Below are 16686 nucleotides of genomic sequence, written 5' to 3'. Positions count from 1 at the left end.
AAATAGGTGCACCCTATGGGCCGGTGCGCCCTATAGGGTGAAAAATACGGTAAAATATGATGTATGCAGAACCTTCTTATTGCAATGGTATTATAAAGATAGTCAACATGGTGAGCCCCAAATGTTTATAACTACAGTTTCCATTATTACTGATAATTGAGCAAGCTGGTTGGGACTGTAATCCAACAACATCTGAAATGCAGCACTGGCTGCCCTTGTTCCATAAGAAGGATCCTGTTGGATCAGGGTGAAAGATCCCTCTAGTCCGGTGCTCTGATTCCCAACAGTAGACAATAAGAGGCCTCGGGCAAGCAAAGCCTACAAGCGGCACATGAAGGTAATAGCCCTTCTTCCTGTAACAGCTCTTTGACGACGGGTGTCTGGTGGCATCTCACCTTTGAACCTGGAATTTCCATGTAGCCGTTATGGCTAGTAGACTTATCCTCTGTGAACTTTTCCACTCCCCTTATAAAGCCATCTAAGCTAGTGGGCATCACCATATCCTGTGGTAGGAAATTTCATAAATTAATGGTGCACATTGTGCAGACATACTTCCTTTGTTTGTCTTATATCACCTGCCATTGGATGACCTCAAGTTCTGGTTTTATAAGAGGAGGGAAAAAAGATTTCTGTCTGTTTTCTCCATCTTGAAGTCTTATGTTGAAGCTCCCCATATAGAAGAGAGAGTAAATTGATATCTACTAATCAGCTAAGTTCCCCGCGATGGGGTGAGCTCCCGTTGCTCGGTCCCTGCTCCTGCCAACCTAGCAGTTCGAAAGCACGTCAAAGTGCAAGTAGATAAATAGGTACCGCTCCGGCAGGAAGGTAAACGCGTTTCCGTGCGCTGCTCTGGTTTGCCAGAAGCGGCTTAGTCATGCTGGCCACATGACCCGGAAGCTGTATGCCGGCTCCCTCGGCCAATAATGCGAGATGAGCACCGCAACCCCAGAGTCGGTCACGACTGGACCTAATGGTCAGGGGTCCCTTTAACTTTACCTTAATCAGCTAAGTTAGTTTCCACTAATTAATTTTTGAGAATTGTTGTTTTGTGAGTGTGCTACAAATCGTGGAGATTCCCAGTCATTTCACAGATCCACCATTTCTGAGGTTCCTTGGCTAGGAACCATGAGGGTTAAGCAGGTTCGAACATATTTTAACTTTTTCTTCTGGCTATACCCAGAGGCATCTGAACTGCCAACCATTCAAAGGAGGAGGAGGAGAAAAGGTTGTTTTTCTTCTTATGTGACTGCAAAGCACAGTGGCTGCCACTCTTAATTTTATGGAAAATGTCTTCCTCAGTATGATGTCTGTCAACTTGCCATATTTTTAAATATATCATAATGGCACATTACAGTTGCCTGCAGCTGACCCTGCTGGTGGTGTTTCTTTTGCATTTCAGAAAGAAGGGTAGAAGGCAAAGATACAGTTATTTCACACTCTAATCAGACCCTGCACACTATTATATTTAGACCATAAAGCATAATTGCATTGGTTTGACAGTACAGATAAATAAGCAGTATAAAATTAACAGCAGATAAACAAATTATCTATTTTCCTGTCAAATCTGTAAATCATATGCTCTCTCATGCATTTGGACATACATTTCTGCAAAACAGCTGTGTTTTTCATGTTTCTTCTCTTCCGTTTATCTTTGCTTATTACTTAATAATTTGATTCCATGTACTATAGAACAGGAAGTTGTCTGGCACTAATTCAGGCTGTTCATCAGTCAATCTGGTTCTCTTTGATTGGTTTGATCATATTGCCCAACTCTCAGGATTCAATTGAACAGCATGGCTCAAACTTGAAGGGACAGTGCAAGGCACCAGAGAAAGCAAAATAGGCACTTGAAGCAAAAGTTCCATTTCCATCTTGGGGGTCGGGGATACTATGTGAAGTGTCCCTCATATTTTACACCCGGTGAGTCTGGTCACATGCCTTGGACACCTTCAGACTTGAATTCTGCAGTGTGGTCTGTGTGTGGCTGTCCTAGAAGAGTTTTTAGAAACTGCAGCTGGTGCAGAATGCTTTCTTGGACCATGTTACCCTGGCCTTATACCAGTTGTGCTGGCTTCAGATTCATTTCAGGGCCCTATTCAAGGTGCTGGTTATTACTTAGAAAACTCTTAAATGGCATGGGGCCAGGATAGCTGAAAGACTCCCTGCTTCCATATGAATCTAGATGTGGTTTACTATTTTTTTCTGAGGGTCCTGATTTATGCTGAGAAGGTGCTTGTAGCATCCAGCTTCTCAGTTAAGTAGCTTTCCACAGCCCAGGGCTCTCCTGTTGTTTTGAACTCCAACTCTCATAAATCCCACCATGCACAGGAAATGAACAGGGATTATGGGAATTGTAGGCAAACAACACCTGGAGGATTTTAGGTTGGGGAAGCCTGGGTTAATGCTTTATTTTTATTTTATTTTATTTTATTTTATTTTTGGTTTAATGCTTTATGGTTGTTGAGCTGACAAGTCATGTTCAAAGGTGCTTTCCTTTTTCCTGATAGAAAATGTAGCAAACTTCCTGCTCCCTTTATGTAAACTGTTCTTAGAATAACACACACACACACACACACACACACACACACACACACACTATTAGCAGACACCTTACACAGAAACAGTCCCAAAGCACAACAAATACACAACATCTTGATACCGAAATGACAGCACCAGCATAAAACCAGCATTTTAAAAAAAACAAAAACAGCTGCACAGTAGTATTTATTTAGATAACTCACCCAACTTATACTCACCCTGCTTCCCTGAAAGGAGTTGAAACAGCAGATAATTGCTTTACGCAGTCTGGCATTCTAAAAATATTCAGTCTGTCTCAGCAAGCTGCAGGAGTTGTGGGATTTTGTAACACTTCATTTAGAGTGTAAGTGCTGATACCTTGTTCTGTCTATATAAATTTTGATGTAGATCAGCTTTTCACTCCAGTTGCAAATAGGCAGAAATGCAATTTAGTAAGGAACTAATTCCCTTCCCTCCTCCTGAAATGAGCCTCGTCACTAACTAATAGAAGGGAAATTTCCTAGACAGGGTAGACCAACCCTTGGGGTCCTGTGGGCACATTTATAAAGCAGGTGTTGTGGATATCACACACACTGCAACCTATTCTGTTGGCTACAGTAGAATGCCAGTCTTAATTTCAAAAGGGAGGGGGAACCTGTGGACACCAGGGAAGGCCTCTGCGGGCACATGTGTGCCCTCAGGCACAACGTTGGCGACTGGTGTACCCTATTCAGTTTCTTCTTCCACTTTCTAAAACTATTTTATTGGTCATCCAGGTGAAATGGTTATACAATAGAGTGAAACCTTAAAGTCTCTCTTTGCTAGAGCTGCATGGTTCAGTAGATGTATGACTCGGTTTGCAGCAGTTTGTTATGGAATGACTTTCCAACATACAGTATCTTTTTTGGAAGCTGCAGTGGACAGAGTATGACTACCTCACACAATTAAGCAGCAAGGAGACTGGCTCTTCCTTCGGCAGGGCCAAAACAGAACCATGGAGCTGGAGGTGGCATTGTAGGCCATCAAGCTTGAGGCAGAAAATACAGAGCTAAAGCATCCCCAGGAGATGGCCATCTAGCCTCAGCTGCTATTGCTACTTACTTAGGAGCAGAGGAGTGAGGCAGTGGCCAGGTAAGCGCAGTGCAAAGGCAGCAGCAAAGCCAATTTGGTTCTCCTGTTAGTGTATTTGCATCATGCCAATCTCCCTACAACCTCACCCTTTATCTCCCAGTAAGCAATGGCAGTGCAAACAGCTGGGGGTTAGGTGAGAAGCAGCTCCGCACCATGCTGCCCACTACCATCCAGATGTTCAACTGGGGCAGCAGGGAACACTTTTTTGCAGATGCAAAGAGATATTAGGTTTCTGCTTTTCAGCTATAAGACACTCATGTGAGTCCCAAGTGTTTGGAAATACAAGATCGGCAAAAAAGTGCATGCAAACACTTTCCAGCATGATACACCAATATTTGCCTGGTTTCTTTTTTCTGTGGAGAAATTGCTTAAGATAGGACAATGGAGCCTTCTAAATTAATTTTAAATAATTGCATTTACTGACATTTTTAAATTCATTGACTGTTTAGAGGCAGTGTATGAAGGATGATTCTAGGGTTATGATGATTAAGTTGTAATGATAAAGTTTAATAATAATAAAAACTACAGGGTTTATTAAAAGGCAATAAAAGATCAACAGCATTTTTTGTAACTTTCTCTGTTATGGCAATTGAATATTATGCCCATGAGAATTATTGTCTATAAAATTATTTCCACTTGATTAAAGACTATATAGTATAATGAACACAAGACTATATAATGAAAGTTAATACTGTTGATCAGATTAGGGTGGGTTTTTTTGTGCAAGCTGTCTTCTAGATAACTATTTTTTCTATCACCTGCTGAAGTTGCCAAGTCCATTGTGGACCTTTTGGAGGAAGAAAAAAATGTTGCCACTGAGATGTTGGAGGCAGCCTTGGCTTCAAATCCTCTCTCTCTTCAGGATAATTTAAAGTCAGCAACTGTTATGTCTTGCAGATGGATGAGAAAGACTGTGTTTAGAGGGGAAGAAATAGTTAACTATTAAGGAAAGCAGTTGATGTATCCCCAGTGGCTATGTCTAGATTTAGGCTATGTCTGCATTGCAGTTTTATTGCAACTTCACTTTTATCAGCTTTGTTTTGAATTCCACAAAACGTATTTCTGTTTGCTTGAATATTCTTCCCAGTTTATCTCTGCATCAAGAAGCCATCCTGTCTGTGTCTGTACGTCTTCAGACAATTCAAGATTCTTCATTCGTTCCTTTTTTGCACTTAATTCCCCTCCCCCTAAATTCTCGTCAATGATGTGGGGGGGGGGGGGTTGGCAGTGGGCCATGCTTACTTTTCAATAAGGCCTTGGTAATTTTTATATTGTTTCTCACTGTAGAGGTATCAGGGCAATGGAGCAATGATACAGGGCAAACCATAAACAGAGGAGGCACAGGGTTCTTTTTATCTCCTGTTTCCCTTTTGCACAATTTCCATCCACATACATTTCAGAGCTAGCTTAGAGCAGGCCTTGCAGAATCGCACTGGGCTTCTTGCCCTCACTATGCAGGCCATCTGCATGTTGCATATGTTGTAAGACAAGCCAAATGTAGACAAGCGCTGAATGACAGATGAGATTTGGAGAGGGGGTAGCATTATTAACTTATGGCTCAGTCAATATTTATTCCCTGAAGCAATATTGACTTACCACCCATGAGTTTCTATCACTTGAAACTTTTTTCATTTCAAAGAGCAGCATTTCTAACTTATTGTTATTATAACAACTTTGTATTAAGGATTTTTCATAGGGCATAATGTATATACATTTACATACAGTCATTTCTTTAAAGACCAACAGCAGTAAGATACTTCTGTTAAGCTTTATTTTCTGGTATAACTAGATCCGGAAGAATATATATCAAACCCTTGAAAAATAGCATCCTTTTGATTTAGTTATTAAAGGTGGCATCCTTCATCAGGATGCCTGCAGTAAAGGGCAAGATGGCATCGCCTTCCCACTCAGTGTACAGAAGCTGACTAGACTGCCAGTTAAATCTTACTTCAACCCTGGCAGTGTTATCCAGCTCAGGAAATATGGATGTCTTTATTTAAGTTGATGAGTTATTTTGTTTTGTTTTGTTTGTTTGCTTGCTTTGTATGTGGTGTGGTATAACACCCTGCTGCTGCACCTTTGGGTTGTTAGTAACGGTTGTTATGCTACAATAACTAACAAACAGACAGACACTGGTGACAATATAGCATTCTCCATCTTGTGTGAGACAGCGGGCTTGTTGAAGGAGTCCTGGCTGTGCCATGTAGCATGCAGTGCTCTGTCTCCCATCAGAGGGCTGCAGCTACTGCATTTCCCGCAATTGCCCCTCTTTTTCCTAATGGTAGCATGCCTTCCAACATCCCAGTGATGAAAATGAAGATGGAAGTTCCGTCGGCATGCCCCGTATACATGTGTGTGTGTGTGTGTGTGTGTGCGCACACACACACACACACACACACACACACAGCCTCGGTCATGGCAGCCAAGTGGAAACTCCACCTTCAGGGGCAGTCTACCCACCACTCCTCTCCACCAGCACCAGGCACTGAGCACAAAGATTCTGAATCCCCACCTATCTTTCCCGCCTGGTACTTGAACTCCATGGAGCCGTTGCCTGGCATGCCCTGCTAGAAGCACTCCTTCTGGCTGGCAGCAGGAAGGTGAACATCCTGCAGGGCTGGCAGTGGTGGGTAGGCCTTGATGAGGACCCTCTGGGTGCCCCCAAGAGCAGCAGCAGTAGCCTGCTAAGATGGGACTGTGCACATTTCTCTCTTATTTAAAATGTGCCAGCTGACTTGCGTGGCACCCAAGAATAAGCGTCTTTGAGTTCCTCACTCTTGCAGGAGACCAAAAGACAGGACATTCCGGGATCCAATCAGAAGCTAGGATGGCTTTTGTAATTCCGGGTTGTCCTGGTCAAAACAGGACAATTGCCGAGGGCTGGCCCTGTACAGTGCAGAGCTGAATAATAATATCCAGCTTCACTTCCCCCTGCTCCTGTCAGGTTAAGCTGGGTATTCAAGTGTAGTACAGTAGTAATGCTAATGTTTCTGTAACTGGAGGAACAAGCGATTCTTGTTTTGCTGTCTGGATTATCAATTATTTGCATTTTGAAATGAACCGTAGCCCGAAAGGATGCCATTGGTATTTGCTTAAGACGTAAGCTAATTTATATAATATATCAGTGCTTGCAAGCTAGAATCTTACCTAATGCCATTGTGTTCTGCTTCAGTTCATAAGAAGAGATTTTTAAATAGCTCCATTTCTTCAACTACCCAGCCGAGATACTCAGAGGAAGATTCTTTGAGATTTCAAAGTGTAAATTAATTTCTTGGCATTCACAGTAGAATCCATAACTTGCCATCAATCTATAAGACAAAACTTATTACCTTGTTGGCAAGCCAGTGAGGGGTGGTGGAAGTTTAGATAAAAATTGTATCAATTGCTTTTTTATTTTTAGCAACTAGAGTTTCAGGTCACCTTCTGAAAATGTCCCCTAATCAGAGCCAGTCTAGCCTGTTCTCTGTTCTCAGGAACTGCAGCAGGACTAGTTAAATATTGATCTAGACTGCATTTTATTTTATTTGTTTTGTGTTTCCTGTGCATTTTAATTTTGTTGTGAGCTGCCTGGAAATGGCAGGATATAATTTTTTGAATAAATTAAGAATATATCATATATAATAGGTGTTATTCAAGTCCATGTTTGCACTAGTGCAAGAATCAGCACTAGCACAAGGGGGTTTCCCCCTCCTGCTCCCCCTCACTGTCCCCAAATATGCTCTGGAGGATAGGGAGAAAATTCAGATTTAGGGGAATGCAAGGGGAGGTGAAAGAAAGAGATGGTTTCATTGTACGAGGATAAATTCTTGCTCCAATGAAACAACCTGCTTAGCACTTTGTTGAGTACAACCTATTATTATAATGCACTATCATTCCTTTAGGGATAAACAAAAACTTACTCTAAAAAGTTGATGGTTGTGTTGTTTTTTCCTTATTAGTGTGTAATGCTATACAAATTTAAGAAATTTTGCCTAAGCCTCTTTATAAAAAAAAAAGTTACAGATCTTCCACCTTGTAAATACTCTTAGAATCACATCCTTAATGCTCCTAAACATTTTAGGTTCAGAGTATCTCAGAAAATGCACCCTAATTTCCAGATCCCTTCTAGGGATGTTATGAAATTACCGTATTTTTCGCCCTATAGGACGCACCGTCCCATAGGACGCACCTAGTTTTTTTGGGGGGGGGGAAATAAAGAAAAAAAATTACACACACCCCCAGCCGCGGGGGAAGCCCGAGCTTTTAAAAACGCACCTACCGTAGTTTTTAGAGGAGAAAAGGATATCTGCCCGAAGCGCAGGGCGCTCTGCTTCAGCAGTAGAGAAAATACAGATAGGGGTCTTGGCGGCGGCTCACCTTCGCACCCCCTCAAGAAACCCCAGTTTGTCCTGTGCCTCCTAAATGGCTGCCCTGAGCTGATCCCTAAAAAACCCACCCCACTCGTACTCACCCCAAAGCCAAGGCTTTGTATTACCCCTCCCCCCAAAACCCAATTCAAAACACCCTACATGTAACCCCCCCAAACCGTGCCTCTGATCTCTCATTTCCCCCTCCCAAACCCCCTTGCCCAAAAAAAGAGGGTTCAGACCCCCCTCCTCATCTGGAGGCAGCACCTTCCTTCCTCCACGCCCCCTCTATTTAGATCCCTAAACTTACCTAACTCTCCCCTCCCGCCAGAAGATAAAAAAATGCCCCTTCTCCTGGAAAGGGGAGGAGGAGCAAGAGGTGCTCCCCACCCTGAAAGAGCCCCCTCTCCTAATCAAGCCCCCTCCCGCCCTGTCCTCCCTCCCTCCCCTCAGGGATAATCTCATCCCTCCTTCGCCTCCTTCCCCGATGCAGCTCTGGGGGGGGGGAGTCCGAGGGAGGGGGGGGGAGGAGGAAAAGGGGGGGAGAAGAAGAAGAAAACGGGGGAGGGAGAAGGGGAGGCAGCCCCTGCGGAGGAGGCCGGTCTCCGCGCTGCGCCACAGCAGCAACAACAGAAGCAGCCGCCTTCCCGCTCGCCTTCCCTCCTTGCCTGTCAGCGCCAGTCCCAGGCGCCGCCTCCTTCCCCTTCTCTGCCTTCCCTCCCCTCAGCGCCCCACAGGCTTTGCCCGCCCCCGCTGCCTTCCCCTCTGTCCCGCCGCCTGCGGGACAGCAGCCGCCTCAGCCTCCTCCTTCTCCCGTCCTCCTTGTGGCAGCGTCGGCGTCTTCCCCTCAGGCAACAACATGGAGGCGGGAAGGACAGCGGGCGCCGGGCGGGGGGGCGGTTTGAACTGCGCCCGCCCGCCCCGTTTCTCCCTCCCTGCCTGCCTGAGCGCTGAACAACGGGGTGTGGAATGCAGGCAACTCTCCGCTAGGCGCGGGAGCCCAACACCGGGCTCCCGTGCCTTGCAGAGAGCTGCGCGAAGTCTGGGCGCGCAGAACTCAGCGCGCCCAGCCTTCGGCATGCAGGCAACTCTCTGCAAGCCACGGGAGCCCGGCGCGGGCTCCCACGGCTTGCGGATAGCTTCCTGAAGCCTGGAGAGCGAGAGGGGTCGGTGCGCACGGACCCCTCTCGCTCTCCAGGCTTCAGCGAAAGCCTGCATTCGCCCCATAGGACGCACACACATTTCCCCTTCATTTTTGGAGGGGAAAAAGTGCGTCCTATGGGGCGAAAAATACGGTACATTCATGAAGACTTCCCATCAGATACTCTCTGTGTGTGTGTGTGTGTGTGTGAGAGAGAGAGAGAGAGAGAGAGAGAGAGAGAGAGAGAGAGAGAGAGAGAATGAATGATACCTGAGAGCAAAACAATTTTTTTTTAATGTCCTAAAGTTACAAAATTAAAATTAAAAATTAAAAGCCTAATACTAATGGAGGCAATGTTGGCAATTCTCAATCTCTTGAAAGTATGTATGTAATAAATAATAATGGTTCCCTTGTCCTTTTTGCAAAAATAACTCTTCTTAGATTATAGTTATTAAATGCTAAAGGAAAGTATGTTTCAAAACATCGTTGATAATGTGGTAATTTAGCATCTTTTAAAACAATGCCAATGGTAGAATTTCTGCAAATTCCCAAGGTAATTCCCCTCTCCCATCCATTATTATGCAGAAGGGCTGTTAGTACATGTAGATAACACAGAGCTAGGTGGACCAGTGGTCTGATTCAGTATAATCATGCTCCACTCTAGAAGGTTTTCATAGTGTCCACTTACTGTTAATTTTTAGTACTTGGATATAGAATCCAACTTCATAGCTATTTATATCAAAGCAAAACATCACCAATCATTGAATTTCTAGTCATCGGTAAAATAATGTACAGTGGTACCTTGGGTTACAGACGCTTCAGGTAACAGACTCCACTAACACAGAAATAGTACCCGGGTTAAGAACTTTGCTTCAGGATGAGAACAGAAATCGCACAACGGCAGTGGGAGGCCCCATTAGCTAAAGTGGTACCTCAGGTTAAGAACAGTTTCAGGTTAAGAACAGACCTCCAGGACGAATTAAGTTCTTAACCCGAGGTACCACTGTAATAACCAACTTTATTGCAACTAAAATGCGAAATGACCTTAATACTAGAGTGCTGTTAAGGTGTTCAAACTGGGAAAATTGCCAGGCAAACAGCATTGTAAGTGAAATTTCCTTTGTTGCTGTTTAGCGGCAAGAGAAGCTGCCTGGGTAGAAAAAGAAGAAAGAGCAAGGCAATATTATGAGAAACACCTAGAGGAGCGCAAAAAGAAATTAGAAGAGCAGAGACTAAAAGAAGAGAGAAGGCGAGCTGCAGTGGAGGAAAAACGCCGACAGCGGATAGAAGAGGACAAGGTAAGCGGAAGTTGAATTTCTTATGGGAAGTTGAATTTCCACCTTCAGCAGTGAAAACACATTTACTTTTTTGCCACTAGCATCAGTGTGGGCTCCTTCCTGCATTCTTCCCATTGTGTATACAGTTTTAGATGTATTTAGATATTTTTTTTTTATTGCTGGTGTGTTTGAGGCCCTGGGCTCCTTTGGATGGAAGGTCAGGATATGAATTTAAGAAGTAAATGACTTGCAGGTAGGCAGGAAAAGTCTGTGAGCCTCAATGAGCAGCAGTGACCACCCATACAGCAGGATGGGTGTACTTGGTGGTTCATGCATGTCTCCATTCGGAGTGGCTCTTTGGGCACACCTGAAGATGAACGCATTGTACCCTTGTTGATTGCATTGTTGTTGTCAAAATATGGCTGTGTCTGTTCAGACACTTAGCTGTGTGTTATCTCATTAGGAGCGCCATGAAGCGGTCGTGCGGCGCACAATTGAGAGGAGCCAGAAACCGAAACAGAAGCAAAATAGGTGGTCCTGGGGAGGTGCACTTCATAACAGCAGCAGCATTAACAATACAGGTAAAACAGGAGACCAGGTGTCTCAGCCTGGCTCCCTGTCTTTGTGCTAATATGGGTTTATGGACTGTGATTGAGGAAGCTTGTCCACTCTTCTTGCCTTTTATGCCTAAGCGCTCACAAATGAGAAATTGAACTAATGCTTTAAGAACTGACTGCTCTTTTTCGCTCCATCTGTATTTGCACTTAATTTGCTTTGTTCGTCTCTTTCTCTCTCTTTCTGCCTGTCTCTTCTCTGACCTTGTGTCTGTGTGCCAGCAGTCTTTCGGTCTAAGCCAAACTTTTGAAAACTCATGTACTTGCCGAACTTTATTAATATGAGTATTTTAGGGAAACAATGTGAATTCTTATATAAAAAGTGGAAGCGGGGGTTTATTTTGTTGTTACTTTAAAAGCCAGTGTTTGGGGTGGGTGGGTGGCGGGTCCACTCATCAGCATAACTAATATTCATTAACATTGAAAAGCTTTTTAAGTAGTTTTCTCCTTTCCTCTGAAAAAATTCAGTTTGACAAAATATTAGGTACAAAATAAATCATGCAGTATTTTCCCCAAGCGCATTCTGTGTATGCAGGTGTCATGTGATGGCTTTAATTCTAAAGAGATGCCCAGTATGCTTTAACATTAGGAATTTGCATATATATCGAATATGTTCTTCTACACAAGCTCAATAATGGGTGTTACTGCCTTTATCATGAAACAAATATGTGTATCATTGCGCTTACCAAGAGCAAGTACTTCATATTACTACTAATTTCATCATGTTTCAAAATCAATAAACAGTTGCTTTTCCATAACAATGTTCTACTTACTCTCTTTGCTTCTCTCTTTATAACTTGTTTGCTGCCTTTTAAATTTTTCTTTACTTTTCAAAATCATTGTCTTGCATTCTGTCCCTAGGTTATTTTGTTGAATCATCATTCACCTTTCTCGATTTAGCAGGCTTGGAGTACCACTTCAGACCTCTGGGTGGTGCTAGAAAACCCGGTACATAAATCCCTGTGATTTTGTTGGTTTTATTTTTATCACCAGTAGTTTATCTCCTCAGAATAGGACCAGTACACCAGTAACTAAACCATCTTTCGTTAGAGACAGTGCATGCCTAACACTTGCCGCATAGACTAGAGCTGATAGATAGCCCCTGCCGCCTTCACATTTACCAAGCTATTATTGGGTGACTTAAAGAATGTGGCACAGCTTCTCAAAATACAGCATACAGTTTTGAAGGGATTCTGTTTATATACAGTATTTGGACTCTTCTCTCCCCCCCCCCCACTTTCAGAAGCAAACAACATTTTCAAAATTCCTTTTGGGGGAATATAGTTGTCCAGTTCATTTTTTTTATCCACCTTTCTCCCCACTTCCCACCTCTCATTTACAACTGAAATCCCTTTAAACTGCGCGCTTACCTTTCTGTGCTCTTGAAGTAACTGTTAAGTTCTCAGCATAGCACAGCTGCTGACTTTGCAGCACTGGAAGAGAAGGGTGGTGCAGCATGATAGTGCATTCTCAAACCAAGCCAGCATTTAAGGAAAGTAAAATAAACCCCATTACAAAGTATGTGTGCTACAGATTGCCCTTCAGATTGCCATTCACTCCTCCCTCCCCTCTCTCCAGACATGCAGTTTCTGTCTATCCAAACAAACATGGCAGATGGCATTCTGGTCATGTCTGCTTCAGTGCTCTCTCCTAGCACTTCTTAATTTTTCCTTTCTAACCTCTCTCACCACTCACAACAGCTTTTCGCAAAACCCCCCTCCCAGCCCCCATGCTTTCTCCTCACACTACTAGTTGCTTATTTTCTGTTATAGAAAAAAGAATGTCATACTAAAATTGCAGATTTTTCTGGCCTATCCTGTTGGTTTTTTTTTTTTTTTTTTAAAAAAGGCTGGTGGTGGAGGAGAAATTTCACTCTAGGATTGCAAAATGGCTAGGATTGTATATCATGCTAGTGGAAATGGTGGAGAGGATAAGAAAAAGTGGATATGGACAATGAAAAATGTCCTAATAAAAAGCGGCATATAGGTGTTGGTATTATGGCTGGAATGATTAGGATATTATGACATTTGTCCAAATGGCCATTCAATAATGGATGCTTTTGGTAAGGCATCTATTGTATGTGACACCAACTTTGGTGGAAGAACCCTCAAAATTACGTATTTGTTATTTAAATTTATATCCCACCTTTTCAGACAATGATAAAAGAAAACAATGGCATTAACGTTTGAAACACACATATAAAATGAACAAACAACAAATATGGGCAGATATTCCTATTTGCTTCATGGCACAGGGTTAGATTTGTGCAAGCCTCTGCCCAAATAAGTTCTCACATATATATTTTTTAAATTTTTATATATGTTAACTGGATTGATATTTAGCATGATATAGCATTATATAAATAGTTTTTATAAATAAAAAAGTCCATTAAATCAGCTTTATATCCTCTATAATTTATTTACAGGAATTCTTAGAACTTCGAGTCTGCCTAACTTTTCGTCCCCTTCTTTGGTCTCCTTTCTTGGCATGGTGTGCTGGCTGTATTCACTCCTGTCTCATCTTAATAATACAGGTGCTCATGATTCTGAAGCATCCTGGTCAAAAGACTTACTTTCTTCTGGTTTGCATGACACATAAGTGAATATGTGGCTTCCCGAGACTGAAAATTCAGGCTCCTGGAAAGAAGCTTGCAGCCCCTTTGCCCCTGCTATGTCTTCTTTTTGCTCCTACTACATGCTGGGCTACACCAAGCTTACACTTAGTCTATTGTCTGAATCAGGGCCTGTGATTAAAACCTTCTCCTCCTTAACCATGAGCTGTAGCCAAGGTTTGTTCATGCAAACCAGAACTTAGTAGCCAAATGCTCTTTTTAAACATATTTGTTTTTCTAAAGCCCAAATACGGGTAGGCATGTTCAGTGCTTCTCTATCATTTCCCCATATTTCCTCCAGGCTTACTGCATCACCTTTTTTGTAAGCACAGTGAGATGGACACGGAAATCTCATTGTGTTTATTTATTGCCATTTCATTCAGATTTGTCTCGTTAAAATGCTGTTTGTTTGGCTGAATGAATAATGGTGGCAACCTGACATTATATCATTTTGTGCCCAGTCTTTGAGTCACCTACAAAGTCCCCTGAAAGTCCTTCCTGTTTGTTAAAGATGCCATTTGATAGGAAGAAAACCTATTACTCTGGTATACTTTTCCCTCTAGAGGACTAGGAAGTTGCATTTCTGCATGTGGGCTGTCAATTAGCATTATTTCCATTTGTTTTAGATCCCGACAGGCGATCTGTTTCAACAATGAACCTTTCGAAACATGTTGATCCAGTCATTAACAAGCGACTCTCCTCCTCATCTGCAACATTACTAAATTCTCCAGACAGAGGTACAGTTTTTTTAAAAGGAACAACTGAAAGGAAAGAGCTAAAATGTTCTGTAAAACCTCAGCAACTATTAAAGGCACTTTATTTACATTGCAAAGAGGAAAGAAAAAAGCTTCCAACACAAGACCATATTTTGGAAAGAAAAAAAACACCACATATCTGAAATATTGAAACTTGCCTCAATCAGTACACTTAGCAAGTGCTAAAAGCAGTGCTTCTGTCAGGTTTTTTAGTAAATGAATTGAAAACTAAAGAACCAACTCATCTATCTCTCCATACTGCATGGAATCCATTTTAATTTTTTGAACATCACCACTAGACCATACTCATTTGGTCATTTTATATTTTTTAACCACTTAAAAACAAGTTATTGAATTTCTCCAGGGCATTCAGATAACTGGCTTAAGTTGGGTAAGAAACTGGATATTCAGTGACTCTGTGATCTTACACAGTGACTTGATTTGAAAGATAAGCTTTATTCCAAATGATATTCAGTCTTTTGGCCGGAGGTGGGGGAGTTCAGCTAAATGAGATGCTTCTTTCATTTTAATGTTTTATTGGACATAGAACAAAAAATGGGTCTGTCTCATATGTTCGTTGCTTAGAAACCGATAGAGGAAATATACTATCTCAGTGTTAACCAAAAATATCCAGAGTGTTGTAATCTGGTTTGTTGCAGATACTCATTTTTAAAATGTAGGTTTATGTTTATTTATATTTTTTTAAAAAAGGTTATCAATTATTACAAGACAGTATTGTGAAACTGGTTGGAAGGTCTCATATGTTTGGTAAACCCAGGCTGCAATCCTATACACCCTTACCTGGGAGTAAGTACCATTAAATTCAATGGCACTTGCTTTGGGTAAACATGTGTAGGATTGTTCTGATTATGTCTTTGCAATCTGTGGGGTTTGCTTTCAGTATTTGTGTGTGCTTTTCTGCATGTATGGCAATATATGTGTCCCCATGCTGTGTTGTATGCCAGGCTGACAGTTCATATGCTGTAGCTTTGAAACATTGTCAAAGAGTGACTGATCTGGCTGTAGCAACCTTTTAGGTAGCAAAGTACAATTTCTCAAGAAATTGTTCTTACACAAGAAAAATAGTTTATTTCTTTTCTATATTAATGCACAGAAACTTTCAAAGATTCCCTCCCCCCCAAAAAAGTTAAACAAACTTTTTTTTAAGAGAAGGGTTAAGATTTATGATAAAATGTATTGGAAGTATAGCCAGAAAAGAGATACACACTTCCTATTTATTGCAAAGTGCTGTTTGTAGATAAGTGTGCCCGTTTTCAAATCACGAATTGAGCTTTGAAAGGAGTGGTTGTAATCGCATGTGTTTTGCTCCTGAAAAGCGCTCTCCTTAAACTTACTTTCCCAGTTCCCCAGTACATCCATTCCATGACAATTTAGACTTCTGTATGTTCAGGCAAAAGTGTTCATGTAACATTTAAATGAATGTGGAAACCTAGTTTTGCTGTGAAAATGCAGTGATTTTCAAAGTTGACTCTTGTCCTACCAAACATGGTCCTTTAGATTCCCAGCTTCAGTTGTCGGAACATGAAAGGGTTCTGAAGAGCTACCTGGGTGTCATTAAGAGTTTTACCAGCTAGGTTTCTTCATATTACCAGAGATTATAGCTCTCATAGCCCTGGTGGCATTGCCTTTGAGAATGCTTTGACAGGAACTATACCAGTGGTGGGTGGAGCCAGAAGCAAAAGTGGGTGGAGTCTCAGATGTATTTCCCCCTTCTAGTACAGCTAGTTTGTCTCAAATACCTCTCTCTATCTTGGATCTATTATCATAGTTCAAGGACACATTCCATCCTGGCAAAAACAATCAGGGTGCAAAGCAGAGCTAGAAAGGGTTGTGGAGGATTCCATGGGCCAGCTAGAGAATTCTAGAGCAGGCATAGGCAAACTCGGCCCTCCATATGTTTTTTGGGACTACAATTCCCATCATCCCTGATTACTCGTCCTGTTAGCTAGGGATCATGGGAGTTGTATTCCCAAAACAACTGGAGGGCCGAGTTTGCCTATGCCTGGTCTAGAGAGCTGTATTTGGCCACAACGCCTGAGGTTCCCCATCTCTGATCCTAGAGCAGTGAGCTGGGCCACTGTGAGAGCTAACTCTGCACCCCCCTCCCATTGCTGCATCCTTGTGCACTACTTGACAAGCCGCCTTTGAATCTGAGTCTCAAAAGCAGTTTTCCTTCTGACAGGACATGATGTGACACTGGTATTAAGTGGAGGAAAACTTTGTATGGAAAAGCTCTTCTGTAGTCCTAAATTGCATTTTTGGATCATGGCTTT

The 16686-nt window shown here is 42.3% G+C and overlaps 1 protein-coding gene across 4 annotated transcripts in view; it reads left to right on the top strand.

Moving 5' to 3' along the window:
* The window catches only part of MAP7 (microtubule associated protein 7), a 102875-nt gene that overhangs the window by 61989 nt on the left and 24200 nt on the right, over positions 1 to 16686 (top strand). For all 4 annotated transcript variants that reach the window (XM_081187883.1, XM_081187882.1, XM_081187880.1 and 1 more), the window contains exons 4-6: positions 10270 to 10433; positions 10876 to 10993; positions 14264 to 14374. In XM_081187883.1, the coding sequence (XP_081044009.1) occupies positions 10270 to 10433; positions 10876 to 10993; positions 14264 to 14374 (393 nt within the window). The remainder of the gene's footprint in view (positions 1 to 10269; positions 10434 to 10875; positions 10994 to 14263; positions 14375 to 16686) is intronic.

The sequence above is a fragment of the Podarcis bocagei genome (genome assembly GCF_964188305.1).
Source record: "Podarcis bocagei genome assembly, chromosome: 3".
Taxonomy (NCBI): domain Eukaryota; kingdom Metazoa; phylum Chordata; class Lepidosauria; order Squamata; family Lacertidae; genus Podarcis; species Podarcis bocagei.
Note: the sequence above shows the minus strand (reverse complement) of the source record. Positions and strands in the feature narration are given on the sequence as shown.